Below are 20323 nucleotides of genomic sequence, written 5' to 3' on the forward strand. Positions count from 1 at the left end.
TTCAATAGCAGATTAAAGAATTCAGCACTGCTCTCGGGAGGACCAATCGGTTTTGGAATCTGACTCAGTATTATCTGCACTGAAACTACATGGGGATGGTCATGGGATCAGAGCAAATGGGAGGACAGAAGTAAAAATGATTACAAATGACAATAAATAAGATTTCAGTTAGATTTTAATGTCTAACAGTATTAATGAAGAATAACAATCTTAATTCTCACTATTGCAACATACGGTTTTACAATTTCTCAGCTACTAAAACATCAGCATCATTATTAAAATTTAATGGATAAAAATTTATATGTACACCTCAATTATTTGTCCCTTTTTAAACAGGCAATGCAAGCATTAGCAACTTATCCCAGGTAGTTTTATTATCTAGGAAGTTGCTAAACTTTAAATGAAATGTGAGAGTTCACTGTTACAAAACCAAAGACTTTGGGGTTATAATATAACTTTTCTAAAATAAATTTAGAGTCCCCAATTCTTTTTATTTTCCAATTAAAGAGCAATTTAGCGTGGCCAATCCACCTACCCTGCACATCTTTGGGTTGTGGGGGTGAGACCCATGCAGACACAGGGAGAATGTGCAAACTCCACAAGGACAGTGACCCGGGGCCAGGATCGAACCCAGGTCCTCGGTGCCGTGAGGCAGCATTGCTAACTAATGTGCCACCGTGCCACCCTATCGTATAACTTTTTTAAAGAATTTCTCATCCATGAGAAAATTGAAATGATACTTGTACTGTAAAGATAGGAAATTGAGCAGACAGCTCAAGTGCTAAACCTATTGTTCTTGAGGTTGATTTTGACTTTGTGAGATAGTGTGAAATCGGTGATTTAATTTGTATTGATTTCAATCACAATCACCTTTCCACTATTACCCAAATTCAATATTACTCTCTATGTCTACTGCAACACAGAAAGCTCTAATTCAGACACCACAAAACCCATGGTCACCCAATCTGGGCTTGTCTATTGCTCATTACATGGGATTTGCTACTAACAAAAAGACTATGTTCAATCCTGTGGCTTGTCTACTAGCATTCATGTGATTTTTTTTGGCAAGGTCACTCCTGACTGAGAGTTATGTCTCCGTACTAAATTTGGACTAACTACAAGAATTTTGTTTTGAAAGATTAGTACATTTTGACAAACTCTCATGCAGAAATTACAAACTGCATCCTGAAAAGTGATTTATTCTTCAGGCAGTGGTGAATTGATGCAAACTTTGAAAAGCAAGCAGCACTACATGACATGTGGCATAGCTCTCTGCACGTCAGTCACATGACTTAACAAGCCAAATTCAAAGACAACGCAAGGATCTATGAGTCAGTCAGAAAACCTCCTCATTAATTCACGGTTCTCCACCCCCCTCCCCAACCCCATAACCCCCACCACCAGATGGTAAACTATGTCCAGGATGGGTTACTGCTCCAAGGAGAGTTTGTTTAATGCATTTGGAAAGGTTGGTTGCAGTGAAAAGTGATACCCAGATAAGAAAGCTTTGCATTTACAAGAAAATGTAAGCATGCTTGCAGAAGAGGCTGTGTGTGCATGTGAATGAGACCTGACAGCTAGGAAACAGGTACGTTCAGAGAGCTAGAATTTTGCACAAATGAGACCTACCTTTGCAATGCATCACACGGCGCTTTCCTTGTGATTACAGAGACAGAGACAGAAGTGCTAGATAAAGATGTGTATGAGGAAAGTCAGGTTCACCTAACACCTGTTCTAAGGACTGCACAGCCATATTCATTTATAGCTTCTAAATGACCTCTCATGCAACATAGAAGCTTGAGGTCCTCACCTATCTTAGCATATTCGCTTCTATAAATCCGTTACATGCAAATTCCATTCATGATATATTGGGAAGGAATAAGACTCTCAGTCCCTCAGATACTAAAATTACATTGCAACTCGATCATCCTAAAAATGCACCGGACACGACTTTATATTAATAAACATGTGCTTTGACTTGGCTAGCTGCTCATCAGCTGCATATTCTTATCAGACATTTGGAGTGCCTCACTCCATTAGGAACTTAGAACATTGTCAATATTGATAATAACCAAAGTAAATGGGATTCATGCAGATTTCAAACCCACTGAAATTCATTCAAAGACTCCAAATTTAAAACTGAACCAGACAAGAAAGCTTCTGAAGCAACATCAAAGCCAGAGAGATACATTTGTAAGGCCACTAAGTATGTGTCGTGATCACTGTGGGTGCAAATTAGGCACCAACCCTTTAGTCTCCCTCATTTCCTTTTCTTGGCCCATCTCTTGTTCTCTTCCCATCAACCTTTTACTTCTATCTTTGCGAGTATTTTCCTCCTGCAATCCCCATCTCAACGCTTCGTTTTCCCACTCTCCTGCCACCATCCCAGGAATTTCTCCTACCCACTCGGTTTCTCTTATCATTCTGCGATGGCTCATGGTAGTCGGTCATGGTGATGGGTCATTTTTTTACAAGCAGCAACCCTGACTGCCCAATCCTCCTCTCTCACCGATCTTCCTGCACAGCACACCTCTGCTCAATTCTCGTAAGACAGCACTGGCTTGGTTCCATACTTACTTATCAAATCATTGATAGAGAATCACCAGCAATAGCTTTGCTTCTCATCCCCTGTACTGCGACCTCTGGAGTTTCTCAAGGACATAACCTTGACCGTTTTTCAGATTTTCATCTACCCGCTGCCCCATGGTAACATGCTCTGCAGATGTGGGCTCAGCAATTCCAAGTACGCTGATGATTCCACTGAGCTCTAACTGCCCACTGCCTCCTTTGGTCAGCCCCCAGTCTCAGTGTTTTCAAACTGCTTGCAGGGTTACTTCCAGGGTGGAACTTTCTGCTCTCACGGAAGTCAATGGGTTTTTGAATGACTCGGTGCATTTGTCAGCCCAGCCCCCACCATGACAGAGCCATCAAATTCAGCCCACAGTCTTAGAAATTCCCATTGCATTTAAATCCCTTCATAGCCGCCCCTTATCAATGTAAGCTCCCCCAGTCCTGCTGTTGCCCTCCCCAAACTCACCGCCTGCTCAGGCCTCTTGTGCATCCCACCCTTCCTTCATTCCAAGAGTCGCAGCCTTCAGGTGTCCAAGCCTGAAATGTTGGCATTCTCTCCATAAACCCCTCCATCTCATCACCTCCCTCACTTTATTTAAGGATGTCTGTTAACTTACCTCTTTGATCATAATTTTGCTTATTTGGCCTAATGCTTCCTGTGAAGCATCCTGGGACATTTTCTAGAGCTATGTTCGATGTGCAAGCCTTGTTGCTGCTATCTACCCTGTAGGGAGTTAGTAAACTGCACCTTAGTGCCAAGTAGCCAGAAAGGGGACTGGGAAAAAAAGTGCCCATATGAAGAATTAGGGTGCAGGAATAGGAGGATGTTTATTTATCTGTGTGGCTTCTCTTTTTATTATCGCCAAGTGTTTCCTACTCTGAAGAAGAGCGTACATTTATTTAATGCCTTTCATGACCTTGGCACATAAGAACTGTTTTACAGCCAATTTTGCAGTACATCCTGAAACAATACTATTTTATATGAATAAAGTTAAAATTAAAGATCTATTTTGACAATACCCTATGATTGGTAGTATTTAAGCAGCAGCTCAATAATAAATCGCACCAGGTTTTACGGCGGCTGTTTGACCCTGAAGTGCACTTCCCATTATTAAGGTAAATTTGGGTACAAAGGCCCTTTACATTGCTGTACCCTCTTCAAGTGCAGTCCAGAGAAGATGTCAGCAACGTAAAAAGAAGCTCAGATTTGGCTCCACACATGAGCAAAATGGGAACAATACACATAGTTCTCAGATTTCCATCAATTTGGCCTTTCTCCCAATAGCACATGAAGAATTGGTGCAAAGGGAATTTGGCCTTTAGTTACGTAACATAATCACTGTATCAAAGAATTGCTACCACAGAGAAGGAGGCCATTCAGTCCATCGTCTCTGCACTGGCTCTCCAAATGAGTATTATGACTTAGTGTCATTCCTCTGCCTTTTCCCATAACCGTGAAAATTATTTCTATTCAAATAATCATCGAATGCCCCCTTGAATGCCTTGATTGAACTTGCCTCCACCACACTGCCAGGCAGCGCATTCCAGACCCCAACCATTAATTTTGTGAAATTGTTTTTTGCACTTCACATTTGCTTTTTTTTTGCAAAAGATATAATTGTTTCATCATTAGGGAACTTCTATCTGGAACTGCACATCCAGAGCAATATCACTTAGCTACATTTTATACATGGAAAGAATAGCCATCATTGAAGATTGATGCAGTGACCAGTAAACGTATCTGAGCTGCCAATGATCTGATTTTAAAGATGACTGTCTCCTCAATAACAACCCAGATAAGTGAGAGATAGTAATGGGTCATTCCATTGGGATACAAATATAATCAGCACTATCCTTTACTGTGGAACCATGAGAAACACTCATGAACGTCAGTAATTCCATTTTGTGGATAAAGGAAGGGAGAAGAGGCACAGAAGGCAGAATGATCCATATGCTTTAGAACCGGACTTCCTGATCGCTGTTGTGTTGGCAGCAGCCAACCTAGTTGAAGAAAATATGCAAAGATATATCTCCTGAAAGGGTAGGTGGGTGAATGGGAAGGGGCCAAGCTAGTCCATTGTTTGGTAGAATTTTAACAATTGTTTTCAGCAAAGGAAAAGCATACACTGAGCATCACATTATGACTTATTATTCAACACAAAATCTACATATCCGCTTCAGTCAGTGGTTCCTATATGGTGTCTATCTCAGCATTGAATGTCTGATATGGATGATACACTGCTCTGGGATTCTGGTTGAATTCCTCACCCTAGCTTTCCAAAATTATGTATTTGAAAATTTGGGGAAACCAAAGCCAAGAGTTTTCATTTCAAAGAGCAGGAACATCAAATGAGGAAAGAACATAAAACACAGAAAGCAAGAATGCTACAATTTCATGATGGTCTAATTGAGCTCTTCAGAAAGCTAGTATTGAACAGGAATAATTGTTGTAGCTACTCACCTGCATTAAAGAGCGGATCCTTGGGTTTACTGTGAAAGAAATAATATTAGTCTGAATCTTCATATCAGTACCAATACCGCTTACATAGCACACAATTAGTTTTCTTGTCTAAAAAATAGGATAATTAAAAAAAAAAGATTATTGAGCTGATTTGGAACTATCCAAAACAGCCGTCACAATGCCATCTGCAGATCATCACATGGAGCTCTCAGCCAATTCAGCTACTTAGGCCTCATTGGCCTAACAGGTGCAAAAGACACCAATTGAAGTTGGCCTTCAATATCAGCATCACGTCAGATTGTTTCAATATCAATTTATGCAGGATGATCTCCTCAGGATGATTTCATAGAAGACATTGACACCTAAACTGAACCAGGGCACCTTTATTTAGCACCCCTACAAATTCAGATCACTTCATAATAATTCAAACTGTTCCCTATTAGAGGTAAAAATGCAACACTCTTAACTGGTATTTTAATAAAATGTATTTGAAGTTTTTCAAAATGTGCCCCTCTATTGGTCACAGCCCGTTACTTTGATTTGGCCAGCTGAAAAGACTAATAAATATTCTCAGGGCAACAGATGTAGTTCAAGTCGAAGGAAGGGGATGTTAATGGTGTTCTCCAAGCTGAAGCTATCTGTTAATTTTCGAAGGCACAAATAGCATGCTAACCCTTTTCTCCATGGCCGAGATAATACCATTAAACTTCTGTTCAACATTACGGAGAGTGTAGAATACTTAGAAAATGTATGTAAGCACATTAATTTACCTGTCGCTGGTCTTTTTCCCACTGGAACCACTGCTAGTTGAACCAGTGCGGGTCCTGGTGTTCTTTGACTCTCCAAAGCTCTCTCTACGGGCAGCTGATGACACTCGCTCAGAAGAGTTGCTTCTTTTCACAGCACTAGTTTAAAGAAAGGCTCATTAATTCACAAATGCAATGCCCTTGCTGCAGAAATATTGATTTTGAGAACCATCTACTTTTCAAATGCAATGGCTTACAATTACATGGCTGCCTTCTTCAGATTTTACTTCAATGCAAATCAAATATTCAATATTTGTTGCATAAAAGCAGACTTAAAATATATATTTTAAATAAACCAGAAAAGGCTGGAAGCCGGTGTTGTTTTCCTCAAAGCAAAGGAAATTGATAGATTATTTAAAAATATAAATTTAGAGTCCCAATTTTCTTTTCCAAGTAAGGACAAATTTAGCATGGCCAATCTACCCACATCTTTGGGTTTGTGGGGGTGAGACCCACGCAGACAGGGGGAGAATATGCAAGCTCCACAAGGAGAGTGACCCAGGGCTGGATTGAACCCAGGTCCTCAGCGGCAAGAAGCAGCAGTTCTAACCACTGCGTCATTGTACCTCTCTGGAAATTGAGAGATTTAACAAGAGCTGTACAAGATCATGACGGATTTCGATATGTAAGGCAGAGGAAAGCTGTTCTGATCAGTTGATGGTGCAAGGATTAGAGGGCATAGGTTTAACGTTTTGAGGAAGAGATGTTGGCAGGGTGGGAGGGGGGAATTCGAGAAAGAACTTTTTCCTGGAACTCACTGCTTATGAGGGTTGTGGAACGGAGACGATTAATGGTTTGAAAAGGAAATTGGATAAGCATTGAGGAAAATAAACTTGCAGGGTTTACGGAAATGAAGTGGCTAAATGGGACTGATTGTGAGTCAGTGCTGACTCGATGATCCAAATGGTCTCCTTCTGTGCAATAATGGCTCTAAGACTTGTCCTGTGTGATTCTGCCACACCCTGGCTCATTTTCCAGATTTTATCTACTACTTACCAAGGCTATAGTTGAAGAGTCAGCAAACCTCCCCAATACAAAGTCACATTTGTTTGGAAAAATTCTATTCTACTTTTCAGTTATAGGATCCCTTATTAAGTTTGTAGTATTAAATCTATGCTGGCTACACTATTAACACAGAATAAAGTGTGCATCTAATCCAACTGTTTGAATCTTGGTTGTTCATTTTCTCTGCAGATATATGAATTTCTTGCAATTTTCACCTTTACTGTGGCAGCACTGGAAGTATCTTGGTAGCTGAAGTGGGTTTTTTGAGCTTTATGTGAACATTGATTCGAATCTGGTTTATTTGATCTTGAATAAATAAATGGTTTCTGTCGGAATTTCCATTTTTATCTTGTTATTCACAATAGGCAATGACAAAGGAGATGTCATTATTCTCTGCTCCCTGTACCTCCAGCACACACCACAGAACCATCTGTGAACTGAGGGAGAATCCTTCATTCTCGCTTTGCCTTGTACAATTTAGCACATTATGGTGATATTTCTGTTCACGTAGAAATTTCCACCACCCATAAATCACTCTTTGTTGAATGCAAAATAGTTGAGAAAAAAATAAAGCGAGTGGGAAATACATGAGTCGTGTCATGGGTCACAGAATTATCTTATTGTTTCCGGTTAACCAGCTTTAACTGCAGTCCAGATTTACAGGATGAAAGAAATGTTTGCAAGAACTCTCAACAACATCAGCTTGGATGTATGCAAACCTGTTAAAGCTGTAATGTTAACTTTACAAGGCGTAATCAGACTGAAACTGACACCCAGCCAAAGACGGGGGCTTAAGGTAAAGTCACAATAATCTCAGATGATCATAGACTGCTTTTCCCTTTGAGGGGAGGGGGGAACTGACATGGATAACATGGAAAATATCAATGATTCCCTGGAAAGCTCCATTTAACACCACTTTATCAGTCCAGTCAACTTCTTTTGGTTATTCCAGCTGCACGCTATGGGTGCCATCTTTGTGTCCAAGTGAGAGTATTATGAATTGTGGAAAATGAGATAAGTGTATTAGCACCAGCGGAGTGTTCAATTCTACTTTCTGTTTTGACTGAGTTCAAGGTTACCCTCACCTTTTAGCAGTTTTATTCAGTTTAGACATGCTAGCCAGACACCCGTGCCTGCTACATCCAGAAGTGAGATGCAATATGGAAGAGAAGAAAAATGAATGACATGCAAAAGACAAGAAGGAAGAAAACCTGATGAAAACACACAGAATGTAGGTGAAAACAATCAAAAGTAAATTTTAGAGAAAAATTGTTGCAAAGTAAAAAGTGACAATTGAATTCACCAGCCTGGCGAAAGTGAAATCTAAACATTCTCAGTGAACTGTCACACTATTTGGATTATTAAAAACTCCAACTGGGTAAAATACAGTATTGTTAAGAAATATATCACCTCTGCTATCATGCATGTCTATTGATAACAGTATTGTGCACAGTGATTGTGGAGAGACAGTCATTTTATACTTGTTTTACCCAGGACCCCTGGTAAAGATTCCACAGGAGTTTAAATCAGGGGAATGGGGTGGGATTCTCCCAGCCCGGGGCCGGGCCGGAGAATCCCCGCAACCGGGCCAAGCCGTCCCGACGTCGATCGTGGGCCGCTGTACACGGCCGGTCCGCCGATTCTCCGGCCAGGATGGGCCGAGCGGCTGCTCTAAAAAGGCAGAGTCCCACCGGCGCCGTCCACATCTGGTCGCAGCCGGCGGGAATCTGCGTGCAGGGTTGGGGGGCGGCCTGTGGGTGGGGGGGGGGGGGGGGCTCCAACCCCAAGGGGGACCTTTGATGGGACCTGGCCCACGATTGGGGCCCACCGATCGGCGGGACAGCCTCTCGCTCCCCGGGCCTATTTTCTTCCGCGCCGGCCCCTGAACTCCCACGCATGTTGCGTCGAGGCCGGCGCGTTGAAGGAGGCCACTGCACATGCGTGGGTTGGTGCCGGCCGCCACTGCGCATGCGTGGGTTGGTGCCGGCCGTCACTGCGCATGCGCGGATCCTGCGGTGCATAGTTCGCGCCGGCATGGGAGGCTGGAGTGGCGTGAACCGCTACGGCACCATGCTGGCCCCCTACAGGGGTGAGAAGCGGTACTCCCAGCGGCCCGTTCATGTCGTTGTGAAACACGATGGCGTTTCCGACAGCGTGGATACTCTGCTGCCGAATGGAAGAATCCCGCCCATGGTGTCTGTCAGGCCATGCACCCGATGCAATCCCACTCCCATGCAACCTAGCTGGAGACAGGGTTGGATCGGAACCAGTTACCTCAGCTTAGTGGACATGTGGCAAAATGTCCACGCTGCTGGGATCATCACAATGGCCATCCCCTGTCAGGCCGAAGTCCAGCAGATAGCTCCTTTAATTTCCCCTACCTGCCCTGGGGCCATGAGTGCCAGAAGGCCAGAGTGGTATGCCATCTTATGGTGGGGTTCCCCCTTCATGGTGTTGGCCTGGCAGCTGTGGCCATTCTTATTTTAAGATTTTTTGAAGTATTCAGGGGGCGCCTTCTTTCTGACGTGTCCTTGTGATCTCCCACCCACAGCAGCTGCACCCACCTCTCTCCTGGTGGGACTGCTGGAGACTCAGGTGCTCCCATTGGCCCCAGTTTGCTAATTGTCCACCTCCAGGGAGATGACAGAGGTGGGTGGGCATCAGAAACCATCAGGGTGGGGACCTGGAAATGGCTCCGGCCTACATTTAAAAACTAAGCAAATAAAATTCCATCCAAAGTATCAGACAGCTTAGATGGATGCCATCTGGCCTGTTATACTGCTTTAGAAGAACTATACACTCCGTTGCTTCTCTCCGCAACACACACACCCCCCCCCCCCCCCACCCCCATCTAGTGCCCTGCAAACATTTCGTTTTCAAATATATATCCAATTCCTTTTTGCGAGTTACCATGAAATTTGCTTTCTCTCACCTCTCGGACAGTATACTCCAGATCGTAACACATTGCTGCGCTTAAAAAAAATCTCCTCATCTCTCCTCTGGCTCTTTTGCCAATCATCTTAAATTTGTATCCTCCGATTATCATTATTCCCTGAACTCTAGCCTACTTACTCTATCAAAACCATTCCATTTTTTCCTCTCTCAAGCTCTTCTCTGCCCTAATGATCACAGCTTTTCCAATCATCCCACAGAATGAAATTTCCTCAGTCTGATATCATTTTACCAAAATGATATCACTAAATGTAATTCCTGTGCACCAACAACAAAGCTTTTCCGTCCTTTCGAAGATGTGGTGCCCAGAATTGGATAGAATACTCCAGCTGAGGCCTAATCGGTGATTCAACATTAAGCATTACCTGCTGTACCTGGGAATCAACTGCCTAATCTGATTCTAAATCCCATAGCAATTCAACCAGTATTATATTTTGTACAATCGTGAATTACAGTGAAGGTAATATCATAGTTCTGTGTCTTGTCACCAGCTAACACACGCACACAGTGATGGACAACAATGATATTAAAGTATTACTTTTCTCAAAATGCTTGAGCCTCTTTTGCCACTGAAGTGAAGTTCCTTTACCCTCTGAGCCTGCCTTAGCAGAAAGCAAGTAACATTAACAATGGATGCGATTTACCAGAGGAAATCAGAGTCCGCTTTTGGGCGGGTTGAGCGGGGTATTTTTTGGCAGCTGCAGCAGTGAGAAACATCTTCCTATTCAACGGCACTTTCTGGTTTCTTTGGCCTCGGCAGAGAATACCCCGAACCTACAAAAGGAGTTGTGAATCGGGGTGCCATTTTTAAAGGAGGCTCTGATATTTGACCCCCCACAGCATCCCTACCGTGGTTTCTGGACCCCACCACTGCAACCGACCTACCTCTTTGTGGGTCCTTGAGTCCCCCTCATCCCACCTCTTAAGGGCAAGGCACCCCTGGCAGGGCAACCTGGCACTTGGGCACTTTGGCACTGCGAAGCATGGCAGTGCCAAGGTGCCAGGCTGACAGTGCCAAGGTGCCCAGGTGCCAGTGGGCGAGCCAGGATACCACCCTGCCCAGAGACCCACCGCCCGCGGGATCTACAATGGGCTGGGAGACACTCCCACGTGTCATTATGACTGGTCCACGTTTGTGTGGACCAGTACTAAGCGGAGCCCGATTGAGGCCTCGCTGGGGAGGCCATTAGTTCCTGGGCCCTGGGAGAATAGGACACAGATATATTTAAATGAGCCATTAAGATCTGGATCACGCACAGTACGGGCGAGGCCCAGATCGCGACATCTTGGGAGGTTCGGTTGAATCCCACAAGATGAGGCAGCACGATGCCGTAGTGGCTATAACTGCTGCCTCAGACAGCCGAGGACCCAGGCTTGATCCCGGCCCTGGGTCACTGTCCGTGTGGAGTTTGCACATTCTCACCGTGTTTGCGTGGGTTTCACCCCCACAACCCAAAGATGTGCAGGGTAGGTGGATTGGCCACGCTAAATTGCCCCTTAATTGGAAAAAAAAGAATTGGGTACTTTCAATTAAAAAAAACTGATGAGACGGCACAAGCCTCGCGAATCTCATGAGATGCCTCTCACGAGATTCAATAGCCTCATCGTGCCACCAAGTCGGGCGCGTCAAGGCCAGTAAATCCCACCCACTTAGACTCATGCATCACAAGGATACACCATTACATTCAGCGCTACTACTGGCACGAAGTGCCACCAAAGCTCATGAAAGCTGTTAAATCTGAAGGTTTGAACAAATAATGTGGACAAGCGCAAGCCACATTTATAAGTAAAAAATGGGATAATAACGCGGAGGGAACAAAAAACCCAGCAGTCAATGTTGCTCAAGGACCAGCGATTAGTTCGTCAAGTGTGTGTTTTAAAAAATGCTTCCAATTAAGGGGTAATTTCACGTGGCCAATCCACCTACCCTGCACATCTTTAGGTTATGGGGGTGAGACCCACGCAAACACGAGGCGAATGTGCAAACTCCACACGGACAGTGATCTGGGGCCAGGATCGACCCCAGGTCCTCAGCACTGTGAGGCACCAGCGCTAACCACTGTGCCACCATGCCATCCTTGACAAGTGTGTGTGTGTGTGTGTGTGTGTGTGTGTGTGTGTGGTGCGAAATGAAATACAAGGCCATCATAATAAATAATAAATTATTGCTTATTGGCACAAGTAGGCTTCAATTAAGTTACTGTGAAAAGCCCCTAGTCGCCACATTCCGCCGCCTGTTTGGGGAGGCCGGTACAGAAATTGAACCCGCGCTGCTGGCATTGTTCTGCATTACAAGCCAGCTATTTAGCTCACTGTGCTAAACCAGCCCCCATATTGTGCCACAAGAGTGCCATACCCTTGCAACTTTCACAGTGCAACAAAGCAAAATTGGAGCAAAAGTGAAAAAAGCAAAAGTAATCCTCGATCCATTTATGTGGGAGATTAACCCTTATTTCTTGCAAACATCTTTTATTAACAAAGAGTTCTCATTGTAAATGTAAACGCCAGATATAGTGGAATGTCTGTTTGAAAGCATGCTCATCAATGACGCTCAATAGTGTCTTTATTTAACATTTTCATCTAATTAGTTGAATGAAGATTTCCCTTAATGATGACTTCCTAATTTATATGGCAAGAAACATTATCGTGACTAGCAATTTGGAACACATTAGTCACTAAGGAGGTCAAAATGAAAGCAATCTTTACAGAATTCTAGCTTTGTGTCACTCTAGCTAATCAATACAATATTAATTTGACAATCTGAGACAACATTTTGCGTTTAATCCTGTTCCACATATCGTTAATGAAATAGGTTTTATCCATTGATCAGCTTATTCCGCCGGTATTATAAAGGACATTTGTGTCATGTTTAAAGGAGTTTTAAAATTACTTATATTGCCGCTAATAATAGTATGTCCTTGCTACGTTTGCTGTTACGTGTGTGTGTATGTGCAGGGTCATTTTGACATATTCCGGTCCGTGTAGCCTTTCTCATAGTAACTCAATTATTCAAGCAAAGCCATTCTGCATACATAATCATAAAGTCATTAAAATACCACCCTACTGTCCAAATCAGTTGAGAATAAATTTATCCGTGTAAATTGAATGAAGAGTCTTCCTGGGAAAGATGCCAAAAATTTAGTCATTATTAACAGCTGAAATAAAAAAGGTTAAAATATGAATCCCTTCATTCTAATTTATGAAGATTTTGAGTCATAAAACAAATAATTTAATCTATAACTATTCTATCTCGCCAGTGAAAAGCACTGTGAAGCCCACATGTGCTTTATATTTATGAGATGCTTCCATGAACAGAGAAATAAACGTGATGGAAAAGATTGCATCATTGGTTGCATTAATAGAGCTGTATAATCTCACAGTCACAATGGAACCTTTAATAACACAATCCTCTCTTAGCATATTGAGCAGTTAATCATTGTTTGAAAGTTCAATTAAGTAAATAAAATGTATTTTAAAATGTATTGTTTAATGGGGCGTGGGTATCATTGGCAAGGTCGGCATTTGTTGCCCATCCTTATTTGCCCCAAAAGTGTAACTTGACTGGATCATTTCAGGGAGCAATTAAGGGTCAGCCTCAATGGAGTGACATATAAGGTCATAACAGGCAAGGTTGACGGATCTCCTTCCCTAAGAACCAAATGGTTGTTTATGGCAATCGATGATAGTTTTGAGTCACTTTTACTGAAGATAGCTTCTATATTTCAGACTTTATTAACTGAATTTACATTCCACCAACTGCCGTGGTGGGATTTGAACCTGCGTCTCCAGAGCACGAGACTGGACCTCTACTAGTTCCATGACATTTCCACGACACCATCATCTCGCCACTGATATACAATGAATTGCCAATTAAGGGACAATTTAGCATGGCCAATCCACCTACTCGGCATATTTTTTTGGGTTGCGGGAGTGAGACCCACGCAGACACGGGGAGATTGTGCAAACTCCACACGGTCAGTGACCCAGGGCCGGGATTGAACCCGGGTCCTCGGTGCCGTGAGGCAGCAGTGCTAACCACTGTGCCACCATGCCGCCCTGCGTTGAGGGTTCTCACTTGTGTCTTTAGCCCCCACCTCACCCTGTGCACAGGTGCGGTCCTGCTCTGCACCGGTAAGTTCAAGAGCTCGATCCTCGAATGGGGTTAAGTTCTGGCATCATTCTGGCCAGCTGGGCCAGCCCACACCGGTTGTGCAGTGAGAAAGATGCGGAGGGTGTAGGTGGCAGTCATGCCAAGTTAGATGATAGTGTATCTGCCATAAGTGGGACATGTGTGGGAGTGGGGATGTGAAGAGCAGAATAGCTACTGGGTGGAGTACGGGGAAGGGGGAGGGTCAGCATTGCAATGGCTGGGGCCCTGAGAGGTGGGTGGGAGTACGATCACTGTGGAGGCGTTAGGGGTGTGTTCGGGCAGTGTTTTTCAAACTCCGGATTGCAACCTGTAGGTGGGTCACAGTCGGGTGTCGGGAGGTCGCGGAGCGATTGGCTTTTAAAAATACCAAATGTGACCATCTTTAAAAAATGCCGGCCGTTCCGCGCATGCGTGTCTCCTCAGGTCAATCCGGCAGTGCGCAGGCCCAAAGCCCAGCGGGGCAGACCGCCTCCTCCTGACGTCTGTGCGCTGTCAGTGACAAGGGGCGGGATTATCCGACCCCCCCCCCCCCCCCCCCACCCCCGTGTCCCGAATTCTCCGCCACCAGAGATTCGGCAGGGACGGGAATCACACCGCATCGGTCAGCGGGCTCCCCCCCCCCCCCCCCCCCGGTGATTCTCCGGCCCGCAATGGGCCGAAGTCCCGCCGCTGTCAAGCCTCTCCCACCGGCGGGAATTAATCCACCTACCTGACCGGCGGGAGCAGGCGGCGTGGGCGGGCTCCGGGGTCCTGGTGGCGGGGGGGGGGGGGGGGGGGGGGGCGCGGGCGATCTGGTCCTGGGCGGTGCCCCCCACAGTGGCCTGGCCCGCAATCGGGGCCCACCAATCGGCGGGCGGGCCTGTGCCGTGGGGGCACTCTTTTCCTTCCGCCTTTGCCATGGTCTTCACAATGGCGGAAGCGGAAGAGACCCCCTCCCCTGCGCATGCGCGGGAATGACGTCAGCAGCCGCTGATGCTCCGGTGCATGCACGGACTTACGCCTGCCGGCGGTGTCCCTTCGGCCCCAGCTGGCATGGCGCCAAAGGCCTTCCACGCCAGCCAGCGGAGCGCCAACCACTCCAGTGCGGGCCTAGCCCCTCAAGGTGAGGGCTTGGCCCCTAAAGGTGCGGAGACTTCCGCACCTTTGGGGCGGACCGACGCCGGAGTGTTTCACGCCACTCCATCATGCCGGGACCCCCCGCCCCGCCGGGTAAGGGAGAATCCCAGCCCAGATTTTATTTTGAAAAGCAATGGAGTCCTCCTGCCAAAAGCAGTGAAATGAAAATGAAATGAAAATCGCTTATTGTCACGAGTAGGCTTCAAATGAAGTTACTGTGAAAAGTCCCTAGTCGCCACATTCCGGCGCCTGTTCGGGGAGGCCGGTACGGGAATCGAACCGTGCTGCTGGCTTGCCTTGGTCTGCTTTCAAAGCCAGCGATTTAGCCCTGTGAGCTAAACAGCCCCCTAAACAGTGACAGAGAGGCTGACACGCATCCGACGCTCTCACTGACATCATGCGTCCTGTAGGTCCGTGCTTTAGGCACAAAACAATGGAGGAGAGATTCCTCCATTTTATAGCTGCCTGGAAGCAAGGCCACAGGACTGTGAAGAGCTGAAGGTGGATGATTTCATAATAAGGAAGAGAAGGCCAGAGACACAAACAGGCCAGGATCTTACAACTGAATCTGCTGGACAGAGCGACTCAGGCGAGTCCACGGCAGGACAAAGCAGTGCTGGTGAGAGTCAGGGCCTCTGGTGAACAATCCATTAAGAAGAAGCTGAAAGCAGGAACAAAGCAATATAAAGATGATTTCTTGAGGTATGGCTTTATTAATTGTGCAAATGCAAATCAGGGTGCAAATCCCTTGTGTATTATATGCAGGGAAGTACTGACAATTAAAAGTTTAAAACCCTCAAAACTACAAAGGCATTTGGAGACTAAGGGCGGGATTCTCTGAAATTGGCGTCCACAAGACATGGAACGACCGGGGCCTTCAGGCATACGACACCCCCCCACCCTGTGCCAGGGCGCCCACAGGACAGGGACCGACCTGGGCATTCAGGCATACGACGCCCCCACCCAGTGCCGGGGCGCCCACGAGCCAGGGATAGACCCGAATCATCATGCGTATGCCGCCCCCAGCTAGTGCCAGTGCGGCGACGCCGTAGGGCCACATCCAGCGACGGGGAGGGCAGCCACACCAACAAGCCCCCGCCCCAGTCAACCCAGGACACTGACACACACGACACACCCACCCAGGACACTGACACCCAGGACACACCCACCCAGGACACTGACACCCAGGACACTGACACCCAGGACACACCCACCCAGGACAGTGACACCCAGAACACAACCACCCAGGAGACCCACACACAGGACACAACCACCCAGGACAGTGACACCCAGGACACACCCAACCAGGACACTGACACCCAGGACACACCCACCCAGGACACCCACACACAGGACACACCCACCCAGGACAGTGACACCCAGGACACAACCACCCAGGACAGTGACACCCAGGACACACCCACCCAGGACACTGACACCCAGGACACACCCACCCAGGACACCCACACACAGGACACACCCACCCAGGACAGTGACACCCAGGACACAACCACCCAGGACAGTGACACCCAGGACACACCCACCCAGGACACTGACACCCAGGACACACCCAACCAGGACAGTGACACCCAGGACACACCCACCCAGGACACACCCACCCAGGACACACCCACCCAGGACAGTGACACCCAGGACACACCCACCCAGTACACCCACACACAGGACACACCCACCCAGGACACACCCACCCAGGACAGTGACACCCAGGACACACCCACCCAGTACACCCACACACAGGACACACCCACCCAGGACACACCCACCCAGGACACTGACACCCAGGACACTGACACCCAGGACACCCACACACAGGACACACCCACCCAGGACAGTGACACCCAGGACACAACCACCCAGGACAGTGACACCCAGGACACACCCACCCAGGACACTGACACCCTGGACACACCCAACCAGGACAGTGACACCCAGGACACACCCACCCAGGACACTGACACCCTGGACACACCCAACCAGGACACTGACACCCTGGACACACCCAACCAGGACACTGACACCCAGGACACAACCACCCAGGAGACCCACACACAGGACACACCCACCCAGGACACTGACACCCAGGACACTGACACCCAGGACACCCACCCAGGACAGTGACACCCAGGACACACCCATCCAGGACACTGACACCCAGGACACACCCACCCAGGACACACCCACCCAGGACACACCCACCCAGGACACACCCACCCTGGGTTCCTGGAGTTACCACACCCACCCATAGACCCGATGCAGTCACGGACCCAGGGACAATTGAAGGGGGTGACGGCTGGCTTGCAGCACCTGCAGACACAGACGGAGGAGTCCACCAGCGTCCAGGAGCTGGGAGTGGTGCCGGTCAGGCGTGCCACCCAGGCCGAAAGCGCATGGGTGGTGTCCACGATGGAGACAATGGATGCGACGATGTCAGACATGGGGAGCAGTATGCGAGACCTGGGGCTTTCCATGCAGGCGGCGTCTGTGGCCCAGGACATGGCTGCCCTCTCACAGGAAGCCATGAACCAGAGCCAGCTGCAGATCGCAGCGACGCTTAACGCCGTGGCCCTGTCTCTGCAGGCCATTGCACAGCTGCTGGCCGGCGTCGCCCAGACACAGACGGGGATGGCCAACTCCCTGAGCTCCGTGGCTGCAAACTTGCAGACCCTTGTTGATACCAGGGCGGGCCTCCAGGACTGGCAGCGCCAGGTGCCGGGGTGCATCGGGTGCTGGATCCGTTTGCATCTCCTACCCATGAAGAGGCCCGGAGTGGCCATCGGGCACCCCGAGGGAGGATGAGGTGCTGGGGACCGTTCCGGGTCCCCCTACAGGGGAAGTCCTGGAACACTGCGACACCTCGGACTCCCCCCCCCCCCCCCCTTCCGTCCCAGGTGCATCTGGTGGGCAACGGGCAGAACAGGCTGGCAGCTCGCCATCCCGCTCGCCCTAGGCGCAGCCTGTCCCATCCAGGCCAGGCCGCCGCAGGAAACGGCCGCCAAAGGGGACTCTAGTCACAGGGCAGGAATCACAGCAGTCCACCTCCAGTTATGCTGTACCGTCTGGGGAACCACCTAGACATAGTCATAGTAAGGCCAAAACATTAGACACTGAGTCAGTTGGCACGGGTGCAGGGCACAGATTAGTTATAGGGTCTAGGGCACATGTATGAACTGTTTGTCATTAAAATCACTTTCACACCTGCAGAAGCTGCCTCTGTGCTCTGTCCGATGTTTGCGGGGGTGTGGTGTGAGGTGAGCACCAGTATGTGTGTGAGGGGTGATAGGACTTCGAGCTCAGGTGAGTGTGCCCCACCCCTTCCCTCCCGGGTCGCCCTTGCCATCCCGTCCCCGGGTAGAAGACGGGACCGCGCGCTGCAGTGTCAAGGCCGCATGCAGGGTCCTCCCAGGTGGAGGGTTTGACTGTGGCCATGAGTCAGACATTGTCTAACGATGTAGAGCCCGGAGCTCATTGCAGAGCGGGTTGTCAGCATTCTCCATGGCCTGCAATAGACATGCTTCCACTGGTGACCGTGTGAGCCCTGCCCAGTGTGCCGCAGGTGGATATGCAATGGAGGAGTGGTGTGCATGCGGGTGATGCGGTGGTGGGTGGGGTGTGGGTGGTGGGTGGTGTGCCGGGTGAGGGTGGTTGGTGGTGGGTGGTGTGAGGATGGTGGGCAGGTGCCGTACTGTGCTGTCCGTGCCCATACTCGCGATTCCCACCCCCCCCCCCTAGTCTGTGAAACGTGTGGCTATCAACCCGTCCTGTGCCTGCTGGCCCAGCCGGTGACAGTGGGCAGCCTCCCGTCCCTGTCCAGCCCGTCTGTCCTGCTCATTGCCCCCATCCTCCTCATCTGGGGGGGCCTGCCCTTTGTCGTGTTGCTCCTCCCCCTCCCCTCCCTCTCCTCTGCCTCCAGCACATCGCCCCTCTGCTGGGCTATGTTGTGCAGGACGCAGCAAACCACAACGATGCGGCCGATCCTATCCGACGGGTACTGGAAGGCCTCTCCAGAGCGGTCCAGGCACCTGAAGCACCTCTCGACCACACCCCTGGTCGCTGCATGGGCATCATTGTAGCGGTTCTCCCCGTCAGTCTGTGGCCTCCGTATAGGCATCATCCGCCACGGCAGCAACGGGTAACCCTTGTTGCCCAGTAACCAGTCCCTCAGCCTGGGGGGGGGGTCCCTCGAAAATGGCGGGGATGAAAGATTGTGCCAATATGAAAAAGTCACGCACACTGTCCGGGTACTGGCCGTAGACATGTACGATCATCAAGCGGTGGTAACAGATCACCTGAATGTTCATGGAGTAGTACCCCTTCCTGTTCATGAACACGGCCCTGTTATCTGCTGGTGGGTGTATGGCGACGTGCACCCCATCGATCGCCCGCTGTACCATGAGTATCCTGGCCATGGCAGCAAAGCCCGCTGCATCCTGGCGTGGCCCACAGGGAACTGGATGGACTGGTCCGCGATGTCGTACAGGGTGTCAGTCACTGCATGGATGTACTGGTGCACCGATGCTTCGGAGATGCCGGACAGGTTCCCACTCGACGACTGGAACGACCCTGTGGCATAGACGTTCAGGGCCACTGTCACCTTGACGGCCACTGGGAGAGAGTGTCCGCCCCCAATCCCATGCCAGGTGTGCCATCAGGTGGCAGATATGGGCGACGGTTTCCCGACTCATCCTGAGTCTCCTCTTGCATGCCCGGTCCGGAGGTCCTGGTACGATGAGCAGCGCCGGTACACACGGGGCCTCATCGGGCGCCTCCGTCACCATGGCACCACCACCATCTCCTCCTCCTCATCGTCCTGTCGGGCGGGTGGCCCTCCAGTCTGGGTGGCTGCCACCTGCCTCCCTGCGGCACATTCCTCTGCCGCAGCCTCCGCCGCCTCCCTTGCACGCTCCTGCTCCAGCTCCCAATGGGCAACATGTAGCAGGGCGGCTCCCGCTATGGCGGCCAACATTGCTGGGTGATGCCCAAACATAACGACATGTCATCATTGCCCATACCCCCCTACGCAGCCAGCTGGCACCTCGCCAGGCAACCCCCCCACCCCCCAACCCCGGCACTCCCATCACCGTCACCCCCACCCCCGGCAGGCCCATCCCCCGCACCCGATCACCGGCACCACCCTTCCCGGCACCCCAATCCCCGGCACCCCCATCCCTGGCACCCCCACCCCACCCCTGCACTGACCCCGATCACCAGCACGTACCCCCGGCCCTGGGGAGCATCCTCTAC

General features: G+C 49.0%; 1 protein-coding gene across 10 annotated transcripts in view; it reads right to left on the minus strand.

Annotated features, from left to right (window-relative positions):
* Positions 1 to 20323, minus strand: part of eml1 (EMAP like 1) — a 272486-nt gene that overhangs the window by 59440 nt on the left and 192723 nt on the right. For 4 of the 10 annotated variants that reach the window (XM_038777141.1, XM_038777122.1, XM_038777084.1 and 1 more), the window contains 4 exons: positions 7929 to 7979; positions 5803 to 5937; positions 5033 to 5061; positions 1630 to 1656 (listed from right to left, as the gene is read on the minus strand). In XM_038777141.1, the coding sequence (XP_038633069.1) occupies positions 1630 to 1656; positions 5033 to 5061; positions 5803 to 5937; positions 7929 to 7979 (242 nt within the window). Of the gene's footprint in view, positions 1 to 1629; positions 1687 to 5032; positions 5062 to 5802; positions 5938 to 7928; positions 7980 to 20323 lie in introns of those variants that run through there. The other 6 variants (XM_038777093.1, XM_038777114.1, XM_038777104.1 and 3 more) reach the window with 6 other exon arrangements.

This window comes from Scyliorhinus canicula, chromosome 2 (genome assembly GCF_902713615.1).
Source record: "Scyliorhinus canicula chromosome 2, sScyCan1.1, whole genome shotgun sequence".
NCBI lineage: Eukaryota > Metazoa > Chordata > Chondrichthyes > Carcharhiniformes > Scyliorhinidae > Scyliorhinus > Scyliorhinus canicula.